This window comes from Chelonoidis abingdonii, chromosome 20 (genome assembly GCF_003597395.2).
Source record: "Chelonoidis abingdonii isolate Lonesome George chromosome 20, CheloAbing_2.0, whole genome shotgun sequence".
NCBI classification, from domain to species: domain Eukaryota; kingdom Metazoa; phylum Chordata; order Testudines; family Testudinidae; genus Chelonoidis; species Chelonoidis abingdonii.
In genome coordinates, this window is record NC_133788.1 from 21,219,089 (window position 1) to 21,238,177 (window position 19,089).

General features: G+C 49.4%; 1 protein-coding gene across 3 annotated transcripts in view; it reads right to left on the reverse strand.

Moving 5' to 3' along the window:
* Positions 1-19,089, reverse strand: part of ITGAE (integrin subunit alpha E) — a 62,332-nt gene that overhangs the window by 28,871 nt on the left and 14,372 nt on the right. For 2 of the 3 annotated variants that reach the window (XM_032785606.2, XM_075059536.1), the window contains exons 7-19: positions 18,795-18,919; positions 17,486-17,637; positions 16,577-16,730; positions 15,526-15,676; positions 14,318-14,404; positions 13,936-14,057; positions 12,347-12,498; positions 11,009-11,162; positions 9,072-9,222; positions 8,922-8,989; positions 8,211-8,343; positions 6,907-7,037; positions 5,989-6,123 (exon numbers count right to left, since the gene is read on the reverse strand). In XM_032785606.2, coding sequence (XP_032641497.1) covers positions 5,989-6,123; positions 6,907-7,037; positions 8,211-8,343; positions 8,922-8,989; positions 9,072-9,222; positions 11,009-11,162; positions 12,347-12,498; positions 13,936-14,057; positions 14,318-14,404; positions 15,526-15,676; positions 16,577-16,730; positions 17,486-17,637; positions 18,795-18,919 — 1,715 coding nt within the window. The remainder of the gene's footprint in view (positions 1-5,988; positions 6,124-6,906; positions 7,038-8,210; positions 8,344-8,921; positions 8,990-9,071; positions 9,223-11,008; positions 11,163-12,346; positions 12,499-13,935; positions 14,058-14,317; positions 14,405-15,525; positions 15,677-16,576; positions 16,731-17,485; positions 17,638-18,794; positions 18,920-19,089) is intronic. The other variant, XM_075059535.1, reaches the window with a different exon arrangement.

Below are 19,089 nucleotides of genomic sequence, written 5' to 3' on the forward strand. Positions count from 1 at the left end.
CTGGATGGGCACGCTGCGCCAAGTTAGGCTTGCTGAGGAAGCTATGTAGCCTCGTGGAATGCGCCATAAGGTGTCCGAGGGGCACCTGAGCTTGCTCGTAGCATGTGCGAATAAAACAGGCCCTGACCCAGGAGGAAATGCCTCTGGGAGGAGATTTGGCAGACCTTTCATTCGCTCCTGCAACCCGCGCAAAAGATTTGCGGAGTACCTTTCGGAAGGGCTTGGTTCTCTTCTCACAATAGGGAAGGCAGCCGCTCTACGCCACATCAAGGTGTTGTAGCTGCTGTTCTCTACGAGAAGCATGCGGATTCGGGAGGAAAACCGGAGAAAGATGTCCTGGCAGCGTGGGAAGGCAGACACCCACCTTAGGGAAGAATGACAGGATGAGGTCGCAGTTGCACCTTGTTCTTTATGAAAGACGGTTACGGAGGATCGGAACAGCGAGGCTCTGATCTCCGAGACCCGACGCGCTGAGGTTTATTGCCACCAAGAAGATTCATCTTCCACGAGAGGAGAGAGAGCGGGCAAGTTGGCCAGTGGTTCGGTGAAGGCCGCAAAATAAGTCTGTTCAAGGACCAAGTTGACGCGTCCCAGGAGGGGCTGTGGTGACGATGGGGGGCATAAGTCGGTCCAGACGCTTCATGAAGCGAGAGACTACCGGGGCGGAGAGACACCGAGCAGCCACCAGTCTCCAGATGGAAGGTTGGATATTTTGCCGACAGGTGCACCTTAAGAGAGGAAAGTTCGCTTAGGCTTCTCCTGCTTAAGGTGCAGAAGGATAGTCTAGGATGCCGTCGGATTGAGACCTGTAGGGGGAAAACATCGTGGATGCCACACCAGGCCGTGAAGCCGACTTCCACTTGGCAGCATATGAATTTCTGCGGAGTGGCCAGGTTTTCTGCTAATGGAGGAGAATGCGCTGCCACCGAGTGGGCAGCCGCAATTCCTCAGCATTCGCCATGCAGGAGCACGCCGTGACAGGTGAGGCGACTCGCAGATCCGGAATGACGGAGTCTCCGTGGTCCCTGTGTGTGAGTCCGGGAGACTGGGAGGAGGATGAGCAGCTATTGACAGGTTCCAGGAGGTGGGTGTACCAGCTTGCTGGGCCTCGCCGGCGTATTAAGATGCGCTGTACTTGTCTCTGTACCTTGAGTTTTTTTTTTTTTTTTAGACTCTTGTGTACCGAGAAACGGTGGGAAGGCATAAGCAGCGGTGCTCCAAGGCAGGAGAAAGGTGCCGGTATCGACCCAGGAGAGGCCCTGGAATGACAGAATCCTGGCACTTCCTGTTCGACGGGATGCGCAAGAGGTATAAGAGGGGAAGCCCACTCTGCGAAAAATGAGTAAATAACGTCCGATCTGAGCCACTCGTGCAGAGGAAGGACCTGCTCGTCGATCCGCCAGGAATGTTCCGACTCACGGGCAGAAGGCGATACTACATAGATCCACCCGAGGGCTTCACGAGTCCCAGAGTTGAATGGCTTCTTGACCGGAGCAGTGAGTCCCCCCTGCTTGTGCTGTGTACATGGCGTTTGTGTTTGTCTAAATACCGACCACACAGCGCACGGAAGATGCTGTGGAAGGTCTGAAGGCGAGACGGACGGCCGTACCCATATGTGGATGTGAGGGTGAGTCGTCGAGACCACGGCCTGGGTCGTAATCGACCTAGGTGGGCCCCCGGGGGATGACGCATCCGCGTTAGGTAGCGATGGTTGTGGATGAAAAGGCATCTGCACAAACTTGAGAACGGGTCGCCCGTCGGGAGCGAGCGACCGCGGCGGGATCTGTGAAGCACGTCCATTTGGAGTCCCTGCCTCGGGCGGAAGACCGAGTGAGCACGTCTGAAAGGCGCATTGCGCAAGCCATGGCTATTTGCGTGACATAGGTGCACTGCAGCCATATAGCAGCCCAGCAGAGTCTAGGCAGTGCGAGTGAGGTTAGACGAGTGATGCAAGTTGCGATGAGTGGAAGTGAGCTGCTAGGACGCGCTTTTGAGGCAAGTAGCTCTGCAGGGAGGAGGAGTGAGCCCATCGCGACGCTTCACTCCACACTCCTGTCACACTGCAGGCAATACATCTCCTTACGCGTGACATCTGCGGCGCCGACAGGTACATCAGCCGCCCACGTCCTGGAAAACCACCCCCGAAGTCCATCTAGCACAAGATCTATCCCCACGGTCGCCCACTAATCCTCCTACAATTATCTGCGCGGGGCTGGTCCTGCACGGAGCCCAAAGGGGTTGCCCAATGCCGCTTATATGTCCTTTGTAAACTCCGACAGCCGCAGGCGGGTGGATCACGTGCCCAGTTGTGGTTTAGACCTGATAACCCTCGAGAGTTCAGACCGTGGACGATCCGTTATAGATTCGTACCCCTCGAGGACAGCAATACCGAAGAGTGTGCTGTCTGACCTAGTGACCGATACGTATACATTCCTGTGTGCGGCGAAAATCTATGCAGGTACGTCGTCTTCCATTCTGGGGTGCGCGGCCGTACCTCAGTCTTCCGAGGATCCAAGACAGGCGATAATGGATTGCCCAGCTCCTGCTGGGACATGCGACCCTCAACCTGCGTAGCCACTTGTCTGAGGCTCCCCGCAGATCTAGATTGGTCCGGAGGCCTCCCTTGGATTTGGAATGAGCAAATAGCAGAGAGTAACCTTCCCCCTTTTCGGTTCCCTCTCTATGCCTCCTGCAGTGCATGAGAGATTGTACCTGTCCAGAGGATATGCGCGTGAGAGGGGTCCCTGAAGGAGACCGGGAAGGGGCGAGAAGCGGATGAAGAACTGGAGGTGGTATCTGCTTCACTGTGCCAGCACCATGATCGGAAGTGATCTCGACCACGCCGAGGAAGTGGAAGGCGGTTGGAGAAGGGAGGAAAAGGATCCTGAAGAGGTCTGTACGCCGTCCCCAGGCGTACCTTCAAGCTACTATTGCCCCTGTGTGGCGTTAGAGGCCTGAGACTGGGCCCCTTACGGCCAGACTGCGTCTTCGTCCTTCGCGACTCGCCTCCTGGTGAAGTCCTGCCTGTTTCGACGCGGGAAGTCGGGCGGCGGGCTTGGCCCTAAAGTCTCCGAATGAGCCACGGTTGATCATCGCCAGCGACTTAAGGTGACCAGCGTTCTTTCAGGCTTTGGAAGGTGGAGGGTCCGTCTTGTCGGGAAAACAAACCCGGCCCTCAAGGTATGTCCTGCAACCCCTGGTCTGTGTTTTTACAGTACTGGTGTAAGGTAGAGGCCTGGAGCCAGAATCCCGTCGCATCGTCGCACGTAATTCCGCGGCTTACAGAGCTAGCAGCGAGTCGCCGCGTCCAGCGCAGCTTGAGGGAGGTCGCCATCTTCTTGCCTCTTACAATCGCTGCGAACTCCTGGCGTGCGTCCGGGGCAGCAAATCTGTAAGGGCTAACCTCTGACCAGGTGTTAAAGCCGTTTATCGGCCTAAGGGCCTGCTGATTGGCGACTCAGAGCTGTAGTGCGCCTGCTGAATAGACCTTAACGCCTAGAAGGTCCATGCGCCTGATCTTTTGTTTGTGCCGGCGCCTGTTGCCATGCGCTTCCTCTCGTTAACTGATTGGAAACTAACGAGAGGGGGGCGGGTGCACATATAGGTGTTCATAGCCTTGGAGGGCACCATTAATCTCCGCTCCACACCTTTGCTGTCGGTGAGATGATGCTGGAGACTGCCACAAGGTATCGTAGTGGCCTGTATGTTTTTATGATGGGAGGGCTATGCGCGTCGGGCATCGGAGCCAGAATAGAGACACCGGGTCGTCAACCCTCCGCCACTTCCTCCCGGAGGTCTATGTTAAGGCCACCCGCGAAGGAGCTCCTGTGGGCTCGCAAGTCGATCGCGGGCCCTGAGGAAGAGAGACTGCCACGGCCCATCGGTGAAGAGGAGGAGGATACGCCCGGACAAGAGGGTCCTTGGGCAGGGCTCGTCCCTGTGGTCTGCAGTAAAGACTCCGGGGATGCAGAGGATGGATGGCATGTCCTCTGTGTCTTCCGGAGGAGGACGGGATATGGTAGCCTCTGTGCCCTGACGTTGTAGGAGAGTGCAGGGCGGAACCAGGGAGCACCCTGGGCCTGATGGTAAGCCCAGGGCGTCCACATGGCCCATTGCTGCTGCGCGGGATCGTGGGAGCGACTGTCATGGAAGAGTCCCACAGGGAAGTCAGTGTCTCAGTCCCGGCTATAGCTGCTACCTGCCCTGGAGGAAGCAGAGTCTTGGCCGGACGGCCACGGAGGGGCCGCGAAGGTGGGCACTGACGTGCCAATGGACCTGGCCGACCGGATTCTTGGGGATCGGTGGCGGTACCTGGAGCCGGACCGGGACCTCCGCCCGGCTTGGTGCCGGGAGGTCGACCGGGACCTCGAGCCTCGACAGCGAGATCTGCTCCTGGAGGATCGGCCTGCGTGGCGGTGCCAGGAGCTCGACCGGTGCCGCGAATAGCGGGACGGGGAGCGGGTTGCAGACCGGCGCCGAGGCGAGCAGTGCCGAGGTGAGCGGGAGCGGTGCCGTGAAGAGTGGTGCCGCGATTGGGAGCGGTGCCGCGGAGAACGGTGCCGCGATTGGGAGCGGTGCCGTGACTCGGAGCGGTGCCGCGATTGGGAGCGGTGCCGCTGGGAACGGTGCCGTGATCCGGAGCGGTGCCGCGATTGGGAGCGGTGCCGCGGAGAACGGTGCTGTGGTTCAGAGCGGTGCCGCGATTGGGAGCGGTGCCGTGGTGAACGGTGCTGTGATTGGGAGCGGTGCCGTGAACAGGAGCGGTGGGGAGACCAAGATCTGGAGCGGTTGACCGGAGCAGTGGCAGAGGGCGGCCGAGAAAAAGGCGGCTTGCCCTTGGAGAGGGTCAAACGGACTGGCGGTACCGTAGGCACAGGAGGTGCCGGCTCCGTGATAGCAATGAGGTCTCGTGCCGCCGAAAATGTCTCCGGTGTAGAAGGCAACGCCAGCTTGACCGCGGCCGGTGCCGGGGAGCTTTTCGGCGCCGGACTGGACGGCCCGCGCGGGGCTGGAGTCAACGGGGCCGGATCTGATGGCGCCGCAACCGGGGCCGGTGCCGGGCGGTCTGCCTCAGGCGCAGTCTAAGCCTTCGGGACGGCTGCAGAAGGGTCCGCCCAAGGCTTGGCCGACGTCGACCTTGGAGAGAGGGAGCAGCGTGGAGTTGCCTTCGGCGTTGCGTGCTGCCAGTGCCGAGGAACCTTACCGGTACCGGACGTGGACGGTGCCGGGGGAGCGGTCTCATCCGCTTGCTGGCTCGTACTCGGTGCCGGTGTCAACGCCGCCTCCATGAGGAGCTGTCTGAGTCTAAAGTTCCACTCCTTTTGGGTACGCGGGTCCCTACGCGGCTCCGAGGTGAAATGCCTTACAGATGGCCGCACTTAGACCGTTAAGTGTGACTCCCCAGGCATTTCAGGCAGGAGTCGTGGGGATCTCCTGTCCCAGGCATGGCCTGTTACAGGCCGAACATTGCTTAAATCCGGCGAGCCAGGCATGGCTTCGGTAGTACCTGGGCGCGGGGTTAGGGGTCTGTGAGTCCCCAACCTCCGCGAAAACTAATAACAAATACACTAAAACTATTTACTTAAACTCGAACTAATTAACTATGTAAATGAAACGATTAACTAACAAGAACAGCGATAAGCGAGTAGCTAGGGAAGGAATGTGGAGGTCAGGCAGATGTGTTGCTCATATCCATTCCAAACCCACCCTCCTTCCCCACTGTCGGAGTAGCCGGCAAGAAGGAACTGAAGGGTGGCCGGGTCAGCTGGGCTATTTATGCGGCGCCGTGGTGGCACCACTCCAGGGGGCGCCCAGCCAACCCGCCGAGTGTTGCTAGGGTAAAAAAGTTTCTCCGACGGCTGTGCACGCGGCGCGCACACACCTAAATGGAATGCATATGAGCAACCACTCGAAGAAGAACAGAAGTATTTCAAGGAAATGTTGGGAAAGCTCCCACCAAGTCACAACTGCTGAAGACAGTGTCTTTACCTTAAGCTGATACACATAAACTCGTCCTTCTTCCCCATGGATATGATAAAGCGGGGCTCCCACAAGAAGGTAGTCTGTCTCTCCATCCTGGTTCACGTCCACAGAGCAGAGTTCAGAGCCAAAATAAGACCCAACCTGTGCCCCAGAAAGAGTCAGGTTTTACACTGGAATTCTCAACAAACAATAACTTCATAATAATACCCTTCTCTGGTGCCCTTTGCACCTGTCAAGGTGCTTTACAGAACTACAAATTTCTGCATAGTCTCTCTGTCTATATATGGATCATTTCATGACTCCTATTATCACAATGAGCCATCTTTGAGGAGGGCCCCAGTAACCAGAGTAACAGCACGAGTATCACTATCCAACAATTTCACAACGGGCGGTGGAGGATACCTTTTCCAATCGGAGTAAATGGATTTTTTTTGAGGGGTCAGGTATCAGAATGCAATGATAGTCTTACCCCACTTATCTGAACTTCTTTCAAACCTCCCTCTTATCCAAACTGGGCTTATATCCTCTTCCCAGTCGTTTCCCTCAGCTATCTACAACACTAGTTGTCTGAATTTTTCTAACATCCCCAAAACTTTATGGATGAACAAAGGTATACAGCCTGCTTCCTATTCTCCGCTCTTGCCATCTCTAAAGTCTACAAGGAGTCAAGGAAGGGGACAAATCCTCAGCTAGTGTTAAGTTTCCATAGGCCTATTGAAATCAAGTGTCCTCTGATACTTTACACCAGCTGATTATCTGCCTCTAGAAGAATGCAGGGGAAGTTCTGATTAGAGAAAGCACATGCTGAAAAATGGTCTGTATTGGCTGCATTTCAATAAAGACACGTGGAGTCCATCTATTTCCACCAGACTTAGTGCTTTGTCAACCCACTTGATTGGCAAAGACTGAGCAAAGCATGGGTACCTGATCTCCTTGCAAGATTTGCTTTGAGCCATCTTTCTTAAACACCAGCACTTTCCCTGTCATGCTGTGCTGTGGAGCTCCAGCCACATACCAGGCACCGTCCTGTGCATTCACCACAGCCACACTGTACCCTGTGCATTTAGACAATGAGCAGAAACGACACATGATCAATACAGTGTTTTATCGCTGAGCCAAAAAGCCAACGACACAAACCTTGGATCTGGGGTTTTAGCTTGGCCCATGCCCGCCACAAGTAATGGAATTCAAATCTAGATCTGGAGCAGGAACCAAAAATCCACAAAGTCTGAGGCTGTTGTGGTTCATGGTTTTGGTCTGATACCATCTCACTTAAAAGACTGACTAGGAAATAACAGGTGATGGTTACTTGTCTGAGAGAAAAAGCGGCAACAAAGCTCGTAAGTCTTCCCTCTTAACAGCTTGTGATGCCTAGTCTCTTGATTGACTTTGAAGCCGCAGTGCCCCAATGGGCAACAACAACTGGAGCACCAGCGTGTAAATGGCTCTGCAGTAGCAACACTCAACAAAATTTTGAACACATCCCTAGCATTTAATCACAGATCCTGAATGGTTATGTGAAATATACACATGTTGGTCCTGGCTTTAATTCCCTCTGGAGGCTGACAGGTTAAAAAGCCATCATGAAGGTGAAGGAAGCAATACTCCCTGTGGGATGCAGAAAAAGAAAGTTCACTGGGTTTACGTGACAGGGAGAAGATAGCACAAGCATTATTGTGTGGGTATATAAGACACACAGTCCAGAGCACATAAAACTAAATGGAGAGATTTTTGAAGCTAAGTCAAATATCAGGAGGTACAGGACTCATGATGCTATAAAGAATTTGTGTTAATAAGCAAAAATTTTACACCATTCCAGGCCAAGATTTGTAATGATTCAGGCTCTGTTTGCTCTCCAGTATCAGCTGCACATGAAATATTTACCCATAGGCTCCAAAAAAATTCCAATCATTCTGAGAGTCGTTATACAGTAAACATATGCATATTAACAAGATGCAAACGATGCCATGGTGTATCATGATGTATCAGTGAAAATGACCACTATGCTGCTGGGTAAGAAGGAAAGCAGGAAATAAAGATCCAGCCAGTTCCTGTGAGATTTGCTGTTCTTTGGGTTAATGCTTTCAGCACTAGCACATTGTCCACTAAACACCATCCACACATTGGTATATTTGGCCTGATCCTTCTTCCATTAACTATTCTGGAAGGAGGATTGGAGCCACCACCTAATCAGATTGTCCCTGGGGTGGCTGGGGGGTGCTATTTACCTAGGTAGCCGTATTTTGCTTCTGTTGCTTCTTTAGATTCATTCAGGAAAGCAGCTGTCTTGGTTACCCAATCGTACAGCAGAACTCCACCAGACCAGTCATAGGCCCCCACAGCTCCAACCAGTATGTGCTGCTGTAAAGTTCACATACGGAAAGATAGAAGAGAGGAATGAATGATAATCATTTGCCCTTCTCTTGCACCTTGTGCCCAAGGACCTCAAAGCACTTTAGCAAATATCAGTGTTTTCAGCCCTACAGCTCCCCCAGGATATAGACTGGCACTTCTATCCCCATTCCAGAGAGGGGAAATCTGAGGCACAGAGGTGAGGCAATCTACCCTAGGGTCAAATAAAAACCAGCAGTGTGGGAAACAGAATCTAAATCCCCTGACTCCAAGGTGTCTGGATGAAAGAGAGTTAATTTTGGTAAAGATACAGCAGTTACTATCAAGTACTAGTTGATACACGTGTTAGACACTGAAATCAGATATACCAGCTAGTGAGCATATACAAGTGAAATCTTTATGTAATCAAGAGGTACCAGTGAAACAGGCTCCGGTGTGCAATGGAGATTTGACTCTTTTGGTTCTCAAACTGTAGTGTGTCTCATTACGTAGGAAATACAGAGAATCAATTCTTTTAAGCCTCTCAAAAGCAAAATAAACAGCACCATGCGCTCATCTACCAGAGTGAGATTCCAGAAGGCACTTGCCTTGTCCAAGATCTGTGCACTAAAACCAGTTTGCGCCAGCTCAAATTCTGTAATATCGCCTGCCGTGCCTGAGAATCAGAAGAGGATGTAGTGAGCCATTTTCTCATTATTACTCAGACAGGATGACAAGGTACAGAGGTTTGCCCTCACCTTCTATCGCAATGATTTTCTGCTGCAGGGTTGAAAGGAGCCCATCTAAAGCTGAATAGTTGGTCACCCGGAATAAATGACTTTCATCAGGATCAGAGGCAATCAGCCGCAACTCACTTAGGGCATTGGACTTGTTAAATGCTTCTCCCACCTGTGACAGAGACCAAGATCAATGAAGAAGAGCAGCACTTTGATCGAAAAATGGTGACTTTACCTAACTCCATCTGTTTGGGGGTTATAAAACCCCAGGAATCTGCACTGGGGCTCAGTCCAGTGAGTTTCCTAAGAGTTCACGGCAGCTGCAATTTCGACTGATGTCAATAAGTTGGATGTTCTCTGTGCCTCCTAGGATCAGGCCTTTAGGAAACAGTTCCACATAACAGGCTAATGTCATATCTGCTAAAAAGTAGATTCTAGCTTCAGAGAAGAGGCAAATTTAAAAGCTAAAACTTCTCCATATAACTCTCTGCTAAAGACTACTAGTCTGAATTTGTTTAGAAATCAGACTGTCCATTAGTTTAGTCCTGCTAACAGAATTAATGTGTCCTAATTTCTGGTGTCTCGGTCTTGTAAAAATTCCGTAATAAACCTTTTATCTCCTTCCTGTAATGCAAACTCCAAATTTTCTGCTCCTGAAACCCATGCACAGAATAAAACTTCCTTCACCTATATATAAAGCCTTTTGAACCAGTCTTTCTCCAGAGGTAATTACCAGCTAGAACAAAGGTGTTTTTGTTTCAGATAACTGATGCCAATGGCCCAGTTACCAGTCCCTGGGGAGCTGCTATGGATAATAAGAATATTGAACAAAGTTGAGCTCCTATTGCTACATTTTGTTCCTTTGAAGATAAAAATAGAGTCAATTCAAAATTAAAAAAATAGTTCATTTCCATGAAAGCCCCTTTTTATTAAGCTTGGTATTGAAAGGGAAATATTCTGCCAAGTTTAGAGGCACTTTTAGCTTGAATAAGATATATTTTTGTAGACAGCAAAGACGCAAAATGCCTCAAAGCTGTCCCCACCTCTCTAAGGACCAAACAGCGGCATTGACTGATAAAGCTGATTGTGATGAACTAAGAAAGAATTAGTATTTCCATTTGTTTCTTTCCATGAGAGTTGTGTGGCTAAATTCCCCCCACTCAGCTGTGAAAACCATAGATTTTCAGGAAAGGTTTTATAAACTTTTATCTGTTCACTGTAACTTATGGCCTTCCAACACCCTGTGGAATCATGATGGACCATTCCCCTCTTTCAATGCCTTGACTGAAGGCAGCTTCTGGACTTGTCTTACCTTAGTGTGTTTTTTAAAATATATACTGAACGGATCCCACTGGCTTTAGAGTTTACATTAAACTTTGCAGTATGAACACAATGCAGTGGGCCCCTGGAGGAGAGATTTAAATGTTGAGATGGAAGATGCCTGACACAGGGCAAGCAAACCAAAATGGTCATATGTGAGAGAAGGTGGGCAGGAAATGGGAGCATCAAAGATGACTGGGCATAGCAGACAGCAGAGCACAGCAGAGGCGTAGGAGTCAACAAGAGTGGGGTACAAGTGAGGATGGAAGTTGCGTAGGCCTTAAGGGTGAGGTAGAGAAACTTAGCTGTGATATGGAAAGAGAGAAGAACGAGTGAAGACATCTGAAGAAAGGGTGGTGTGAGTGCTGGGAGAGGAAGTCTACAAGAGACTTGAAACTGCAGCACTCCACGGAGTTGAGTTGGATTTTATTTACCTGTTGATCATATTATTAACTCAGTGAGGTAGTTTTACTTTCCACTGATTCATTTTTATACATGCTCCTCATTTCCATCACTTACCAAGTTGCCATGTGGTCAGTTTTTTCCTCTCTCTCCCCTTTGTTGCTCTCTAATGAGGGATATCAGCTACGTTCAGGGGGACAGATTAGAACAAGAGCCTTTGGAGATTCCAAACTTACCCCAATGGCATAACGGTCAATTCTTGCCATTTTGGGTGAATTTATCACCGTTGTTAAATTCATTGGATCCAGGAATATTTCACCGTCCGTCAGCACAACCATGATTTTAGCAGCATTTTTCTGGGACCCCTGGCTCTCATTGAAGATAGAATCCCTGTTAAAATTGTCATACACAGGATGAGTTTCTGGGGGCAGGAGGATGACCCAACAGATCTGTTGAAATTCCTATGAATTTCTGGCTAATAATTGTACCAAGGCCCAGAGCAGGAACTTAATTCCTCAGGACTTTTCCTTTCACATTCACATAACTCAAAAATGACCAGACACCCCCAGCCCCTCCCACAGTGAATTTAGTGCTGAGGATAATTGCCAAGTCAACAGCTCTGGAGACAGAAAGTATCCACACTCTCAGATCCCTATTCTACTCATTCGAGTAAAGGTAATGGTACTGGAAATTACATTGCCCCCTTTGCCCTGCCTCCTTCCCCCCCACCATACATGCTAATATGATTGCCAGAGGGAGATGGCACTCTCCATGTTTACTCAGTTCTTGCCCTCTGTGTTGAGGCTGCGAGAAAGGAGTCAGTTTATTCCAGTTGGGGTGGTGGCTCTTGGGATGGGGACACGTATCCCAGTACGGACTGGACAGATACCAATATCTCAGTTCACATAAGCCTCTTAGCAGCCACCGCTGCTTTCAAACATGGTAAAGGCTTTCACAGTCAGCACCAACCTGGGCTGGATTTGGTCTTTTAAAAGACCTTATACCATTGTCTTTTAAAAGCTCCATATACCATTCCCAGGGCTTTCCACTGAGAACATGTAACAGCTTGATTAACTGTATCCTGATTAGCTCAAATCCTGGTTCCATTCTTCAGGTTTGTATTGTGCATCTCCAGATGCTTTCCAGGTTTTCTTTTCATTGCCTTCCTGGTGCCCCAGGCTAGGGATTAGGTCTCACATTGTCTACTGACTTTTAGCAGGCCAGATGACATTCTCTAAAATAGGAGGAGCAAGCCAGGAGCACAGGCCGAGGGAAGACAAATCTGCTAGTCTATTGGCCTGACTCCTCTGGTCTCCCAGTCCCACGGGTATCTGCAGCCTTTGGATAACCAGGGTCACTGAGGCAGCCCCATCATCACTGGTAGAGTCAGAAAGTGCTATAAAATGTAACCTAGGTTCAGTGTCCTGTCCAGGAAGGAGTGCCTCACGCTGCTCAGTAGGGACTTTTCTGGCCAGGTAAGGAAATGTGACCAGATCTGGGTCCCAAACGTTCACGCATCTATTCAGAAAGTGCCTCAGCAATATAGTATCGCCATTTCTTACGTTGTTACTTACAGCACATGCTGGATGGCAGATGCTGTTTTGGTAACGTTCCACAACTGGGTGACGTTCTGAACCTTCTGGAGGGTAGCGTTAGTGTTCCAACTGTCTCGCAGGTTAAACTCAGTTCTGATATCAGATCCATACTGCACCAGGGCAAAATCACACTGGAAAGAAGCGTCAGGTACGAGTTCAATACCGATAGCTGATCCAGAGAACTGGGGCTCTCAGGAACAACCAGTAAAGAAATCCCAATGAAGAGAACGGCATTAATGGGAAAAGACAAATTCAGACTGGAGATAAGGCACAATTGTAACAGTGGGACAAATTACCAAAGGTTGTGGTAGATTCTTCATCACTGGCAATTTTTAAATCAAGATTGGATGTTTTTCTAAAAGCTTTGCTCTAGCTCAAACAGGAATTAATTCAGATACGTCCTATGCCCTATGTTCTACAGGAGATCAGATCAGATGGTCAAAATGGTTTCTCTGGCCGTACAGTCTATTATGAATCTATAAAGGAGGGCCAGAAAGTAAAATCTTTTCCAGCAGGAATTGCACCTATATACTAAAGAGATGAACACAGAGAAGAAAAGAAAAGTTATGTTAGTTCAGAAAAATTAGAGCCACCATCAGATTCATATTTTGTTCTGTATTTAGTGATCAGACAGAGGAGAGCTTTAGACAAGGACAGGAAGGTTTGTTTTTTAAGTTCTTTTGTTTTCATCTTGCTTTTTTGCCATACATTCCAGCCTGCAGAGGGAATTATATGGGACCATCCTGAATCACCAGCACCACTCTTCGCTGCACAGTGGCTCTCCTTTGGAGCTCTCCCCTCAAAGGACTGACCTGGCCTGCCGCTGATGAGATCACTGCACTAGGCAAAGCTCTTCAAGGCTACGTTTGTACAGCACCGTGCACAATGGGGCCTTTGCCTCCAGGAACTCCACAACACAAATAATAAATAGAAATGGTTGTTATGCCGAAAAGGGCTAATGGCTGCCAGCAGGGGACTCTTGGATCCAAAGACATTCACTGATTGTGTTAGAACCAATGGCTGTGCCAAGCTCTCTTTCAGGCTCAACTGAGAGAGCAATCAAGACCTTTTGGTACAATAAAACAGCTGGAGACAATGGGGATGGTTGCCCAAGGCAACAGGCTGCATGGCAGGCCAGAGCTAAACCAGATAGTTCAACAGGAGTTTCCCTAGGTACAAAGGCCGGGGCTAAGATATCAGTTGCAGGATGTGGGTATTGTAGGCAGGAAGCCAGGAGAAGCAGTTGTGAGCCTGATCCTGTGAGGAACCAGAGGGACAGAGATTCTTGGGCACAAAGTTCGCTGAGGACTTGGGGACTTCTGAGTCGGGAAACGGCCGACTGCTGTTTGTTCCTACTGTGTTCAGGGAAGCAAGACTGTGTGTGCATTTTGTGTAAATAAGGTAATGACATCAAGAACACACCTAAAATCGTATCACTGATTTCTTATCCTAATAGAAACAACCCTGCAATGCCCCGAACTTTGGCTAGTCACTTGGGCCAAAGGGGCAATGCTAATAAAGTGCAGTGGCCACCATATTTGCAGACCAATAAGTGAAGAAGAGAGTACCTCAAAGCACTTCTCATAGAACACTTTCATCATGTTGTAGATGAAAGCCTTGGCTCTTTCAAAATCCTCAGGACTGATGCTCCCTGATCCATCCAGAACAATGGCGATCTCTGTCCCTGAGTCTGCCGGGACATGAAAAGAATGATTTAGAAGGAGGTGGTCAGGAGCTCAGAGGTCTTGACTAGGACCATCGTTATTCCAGCATTGCGAGAAATGCATCTCATTAACCATTAACCAGCTAATGGGCGTGAAACTGCAAAGTTGCAATTGCAGTATCAGCATCCAGAGTGCAGCTGTCCTCAGCAACACAGGGAGACCCTAGGCTACGCCAGTCATTGATATCCAATAGCACAATCCCTTGACAAAGTATTTCATCGCTTACATGAGTCATTGTCATCATCCTCCATAATGTTGTTATTGTTGTTGTTATGGTTTTCATAGCCAGATCCTGCCTCTGGTTGATATGCCACTAGAAACAAGAAATGAAGGGAGAGGGAGAGAAAAGAAATAAAAAGTGAAAATATGCTTTGCAGCAGTGCCCTGGGCCAGGACTCCATGATGAACCAGCCCCAGAGCTTCACACATTCAGCATCTTTTCAGCCCATAGCAGGTCAGACTAAAGTACAGACTTAAGACAAGGGTATAGCTACACTGCAGTTGGGAAGTGTGACTGCAGCACGGATAGCCATCCCCAAGATAGCTTTGTTTGCCCTAGCTCTCTAAATAGAGCACTGAAGGCGCAGCAGCATGGGCGAGCTGCCAAAGGATATACCCAGGGACCTGGACAGGATTGTACTTGGGCGGTCACCCTGTGCTGTTGCATCTATACCGGTACTTTTACCGAGCTAGCTTGGATGCCCGTCCCAACAGCAGTGTAGAGATATCCTAGGTGTGAAACCCTGGTCTCATTGAAATCAATGCGTGTTTTACCATTGACTTCAGTGGGAGGAGGATTTCACCTTAGAACAGAAATGGAATTCTGAGTTGTTCAACCACTACATAGCTCCAGGTGTAACTTACCTTACGCTCACGGCAGACATTCCTGGCAGTACGTTAAAGGATCTTATGGAAGACATGTCTCTGAGAAGGAGGGTTGGTAGTAACTCTGCAACCTACTGTGTACAAGGCGTACATGACAAGGACTCGTGGCAGAACAGCATTCAATGGAAGCAATCTGCCCAGCCCATGACTGAGAGCAGAGGCACCTTGTCACAGAGCACTGGATCTTGGGTGCACGTGTGCATCTCTCAGAACCTGCTAAATCCTTTGAGTCCCTTAAAACTGGAAGTTGTAGTTACAGGTCACTTGGGGCAAAGTATAAAAGGAAGGGGAGGTTGGATCAAATGGCAAAGGATCTGTCTTCTCTTCTTCAGGCTGGCTCAAGCAAGAGAAGCCTCTGGGGAATTATCACCCAGGGAATTTCAGCTGATTTGATTTTTGTTTTGTTTTTGTGATGCTTTGGCAGATAACAAACAAGGTCTTTAGCGGTCTGAGGGTTGGAGCTTTATTTACAAAATCACAGCACTCTTCATTGTGAAGGCTACAGAGAATGGGAGCATTTGTTAGTGGCAGGACACTGCTGCCCTTTACCTGAGGTACCCAAAATATTTCTCTCCAGCACCGACAGGAAGCCGTCCAAGGCTTCATAGTCAGGCAGCTTGAACAAGTAATCTTCATCGGGGTCTGAGGCAATAAGCTGCAGCTCTTTCAGGGCCCTTTGCTTGCTGAAGACGTCGCCAACCTACGGAGAAGAAGCCAACCCCTATGCTACAGCAGGGAAGTGGAGCAGTTTTCACACAGACACACAAAACAAACAAATGCCCAAGAGATCCAAAAACACTCAGGGCAACAACAGAGCGAGGTGTTTGCAGCCAGGAGCCTGGATTCCAGAGGGAATCCTCATTCTGAATGAATCATCTGCAAAGAAATAGCTAATCCGAGCCTCCTTATACCAAAAGGCAAGGGAGTAATCCAGTTTCACAGACCACTTCCAATTTAGGCCCTAAGCCAATGCAAACCCTTCTGCCCAAGAATTCACCTGAGCTCACTGGGTCAGCAGACTTTATTCTACAACACTGTGAGTGTAACCAGACTGAACAGATGGGACCATAACAATTAGCTAATTCATTGATCATCATCACCACCTCCTTACATTGATAAAAAGGTTTTTCTCCTGGAGGATCACAAGGATTTAGTAGCACACCCTGAAGTGTGAGGGTAGGGAAAGTTTTGCTCTTCCCTTGCTTTTGTGAGAAGTGCCATGTGGATTCCAGGAAATCCCAGAGAGCAGACAGCGCCTCAGGTTTTAGGATCTCATTCATACACAATAAACTCTATGGCACCAAGAAGACTGGAAGGCTGGCTGCGTCAAGGAAGTCTGGGTATTTCAGACTGGATGCTTAGGCCACCCCAGATTTCCTCTCCACTCAGCCTCTCCTTATTCCCCAGCTCACTACCAAAGTTTCTGAGTACACACATCAGCGGAGGGATGTCACTCTAAACAGGTAGCCCTTACACGCATGGTTATCTGCAGAAGTTGCTGCTCCCAGCAGTCCTTTCCACTTCCCTCCATCTAATTTTTTTCCGCCTTTGAAACGAGCTACAGCAAAGGAGTTGGGCTCGCGCGTCACTTCACACCTACCCCCAGGGCGTAACGTTCGATCGTGGCCATTTTCGGGGAGCTCATCACATCCGTTAAGCGCAGTGGGTCCAAAAATATCTCCCCATCGGTCATGACAAGGATCATCCTGTGAGCACCGTTGACCGAACCGTGGCTTTCATTGAAGATCTCATTTCTGCAGAAACACAAACCCGGATGTGTTTTATGGAACACGCTACATGTGCCCAGCTGTATGTCTGTCAAGGTCATCAATGGGCTGATGGTGGCTCCCTGAAATTCCAGCATGCGAGAAAGTTCCCGCTGCACTAACACACGCGGAGGACACAAAGTCATTAGCAGATGGGTTTGTGCTGTTCTCCAAGGTAATAACACCTAGCTTTTAAACAGCATGTCTCATCAAATGATCTCAGAGCGCATTACAAAGCAGGTCAGTATCATTATAACTGAGGGACGGAGAGGGGACATGCCTTGCCCGAGGTCACCCACCAGAACAGTGGCAGAGCCAGGAACAGAACCCAAGTCCTGTATTCCTGAGTCCGAGTCCTGTATTCTATCCACTACGCCTCACTCCTCCCTCCCCCCACTAGGCCAAGGGGAACTGGGAATCTGAAGGCAGGTTCTAATGTTCCTAATGCAGCTGGGAGGGGACCCCAGCTTTGTCCTTTAACAACCCCTCTGATGGAGGATACCTGGAACAGACCTGATGGATTCCAGGGGGAGCCACATCCAGACCCCCTCTGCCCATGGGATCTTTGGGCCAGGAATGCATTATGAATGGAGGAAAGGGAGAGGCTCCAGGCTGGGAGAAGAAGACACAAGCGCGGGATCAGAGGGTGTTTGTAGGGAGCAATTTAAGGTGAGATATTCCACGAGCATGAAGCAGAAGAAATCCCTGGGGGGCTCTGGAGTTCTCGAGGGTATGTAACTCACAGCACATGCTGCAGGGCAGATGCAGTCTTGGTCACAGAGCCCAGCTGCGTTATGTTATGGACCTTGGAGAGAGCACTGGACTTGTTGCTGCTTTCCTGCAGGTCAAATTCAGTCCGGATCGCTGCTCCGTACTGTACCACAGCAAATGTAACCTGGGGAAGGCAGCATTGGTTAGGTCAGGCAAGAGGCAAGGCAGCGATCCCCAGACCCCTTTCTCCAAGTGTCATGCTTAGCATTAAGTACAGTCTCTCCTCAGCTATTGTTGACTCTACAAGGAGCGCACAGTAGCTAGGTTACAGATCCATTTCCCTCCCAGTTTTATCCCTTTGCTTTCATCACACCCTGTATTCTGGCAGCCCCTGCTGGGACAGCTCTGCAGATAGGAGAACAGGGTGCAGCTTCCCTTGACTCAAGAAAAGTGCTGCTGCCATTTTATCCACCTGAACTTCTAATCTGACCCAGTCTTCCGTGGCCCTGTAGGTCAGCCTCTCAACATTCCCGAGTACCAGGTTCACTGTAATTTAATTTAATGGCTGAGAAGTCTTTCTTTCTCTTGTAGTTTATTTTCCTCAGTTGTGTTTCAAAGTATCATGGGAATTTTGCGTGATGCGCTGTTTAAAGCACCTAGACTAACCCACAAGCAAGAATGAAAACCCACCCCCATGCTGATCTAGTTGCTCCTCCAACCAGCCTCCACACTCCAATTCTCCTTGTCTCTGTGTGATTTCACTCTTGCACTAAACACCTCAGGAGAGACAGATTGATACAGAACCTCTGAATATTTCAAGATTCATTGTGTTAAAATGTAGTTATGCACTTTTAGTTTGCCCTTTAATTAGCACCACTCATCTGAGGATCTGAGAGCACTTGAACAATGAGCAGTCAATCAGCACAACAACTTTGCAAGGTACAAAGCCAAAGCAAAATGCAAACTGCACTGCTTCAGCAGAACTGTTCCACAATCAAATCGAAACATGAGTAGGAGGGAGGGCAAGGAACACAGATTCCATTAATATAATTTCTCGTTGGACTTGTAGAGTGCTCAGACAGCATGGAGGCAAGCATAGTATAGAAAGAATCATCCCATTTTACAAAAGGGGACACTGAGGCACAGATGGTAAGTGAATTGCTCAAACACTAAGTCAGAGGAAGAGTTGAGGCTGGAATCCAGATTTCTTGACTCCCAGCCTTGTGCACAACCCAGAAGAATTTCCAGTATCAATGGGAAATCACAGCCTATTCTGTCTATTGAAACATGACAAGACTCTGAGACGCCTGCCCAGGTCAGGAGGAAGAGCAGAGTACACACCTCTGGGCATTTCTTCCAGAATGACGTCATCATGTTGGAGATGAAACCCTTGGCTCTTTCAAAATCCTCAGGCTCAATGCTTCCTGATCCATCCAGAACTATAGCGATCTCTGTCCCTGAGTCTGCTAGGAGAGTTAAAAGTAGACATTTGAAAGGACAGCAAGACAGAGCAGCATAACCCCAAGGACAATCCTTCCCCAGTTTTGCCAATTGGGAACCACATAGTTAGCAATAACGAAGAAGGGGAGAGGAACAGGAATTATTTCTCCAAAATCCTATGCAACACCAGGGGCTC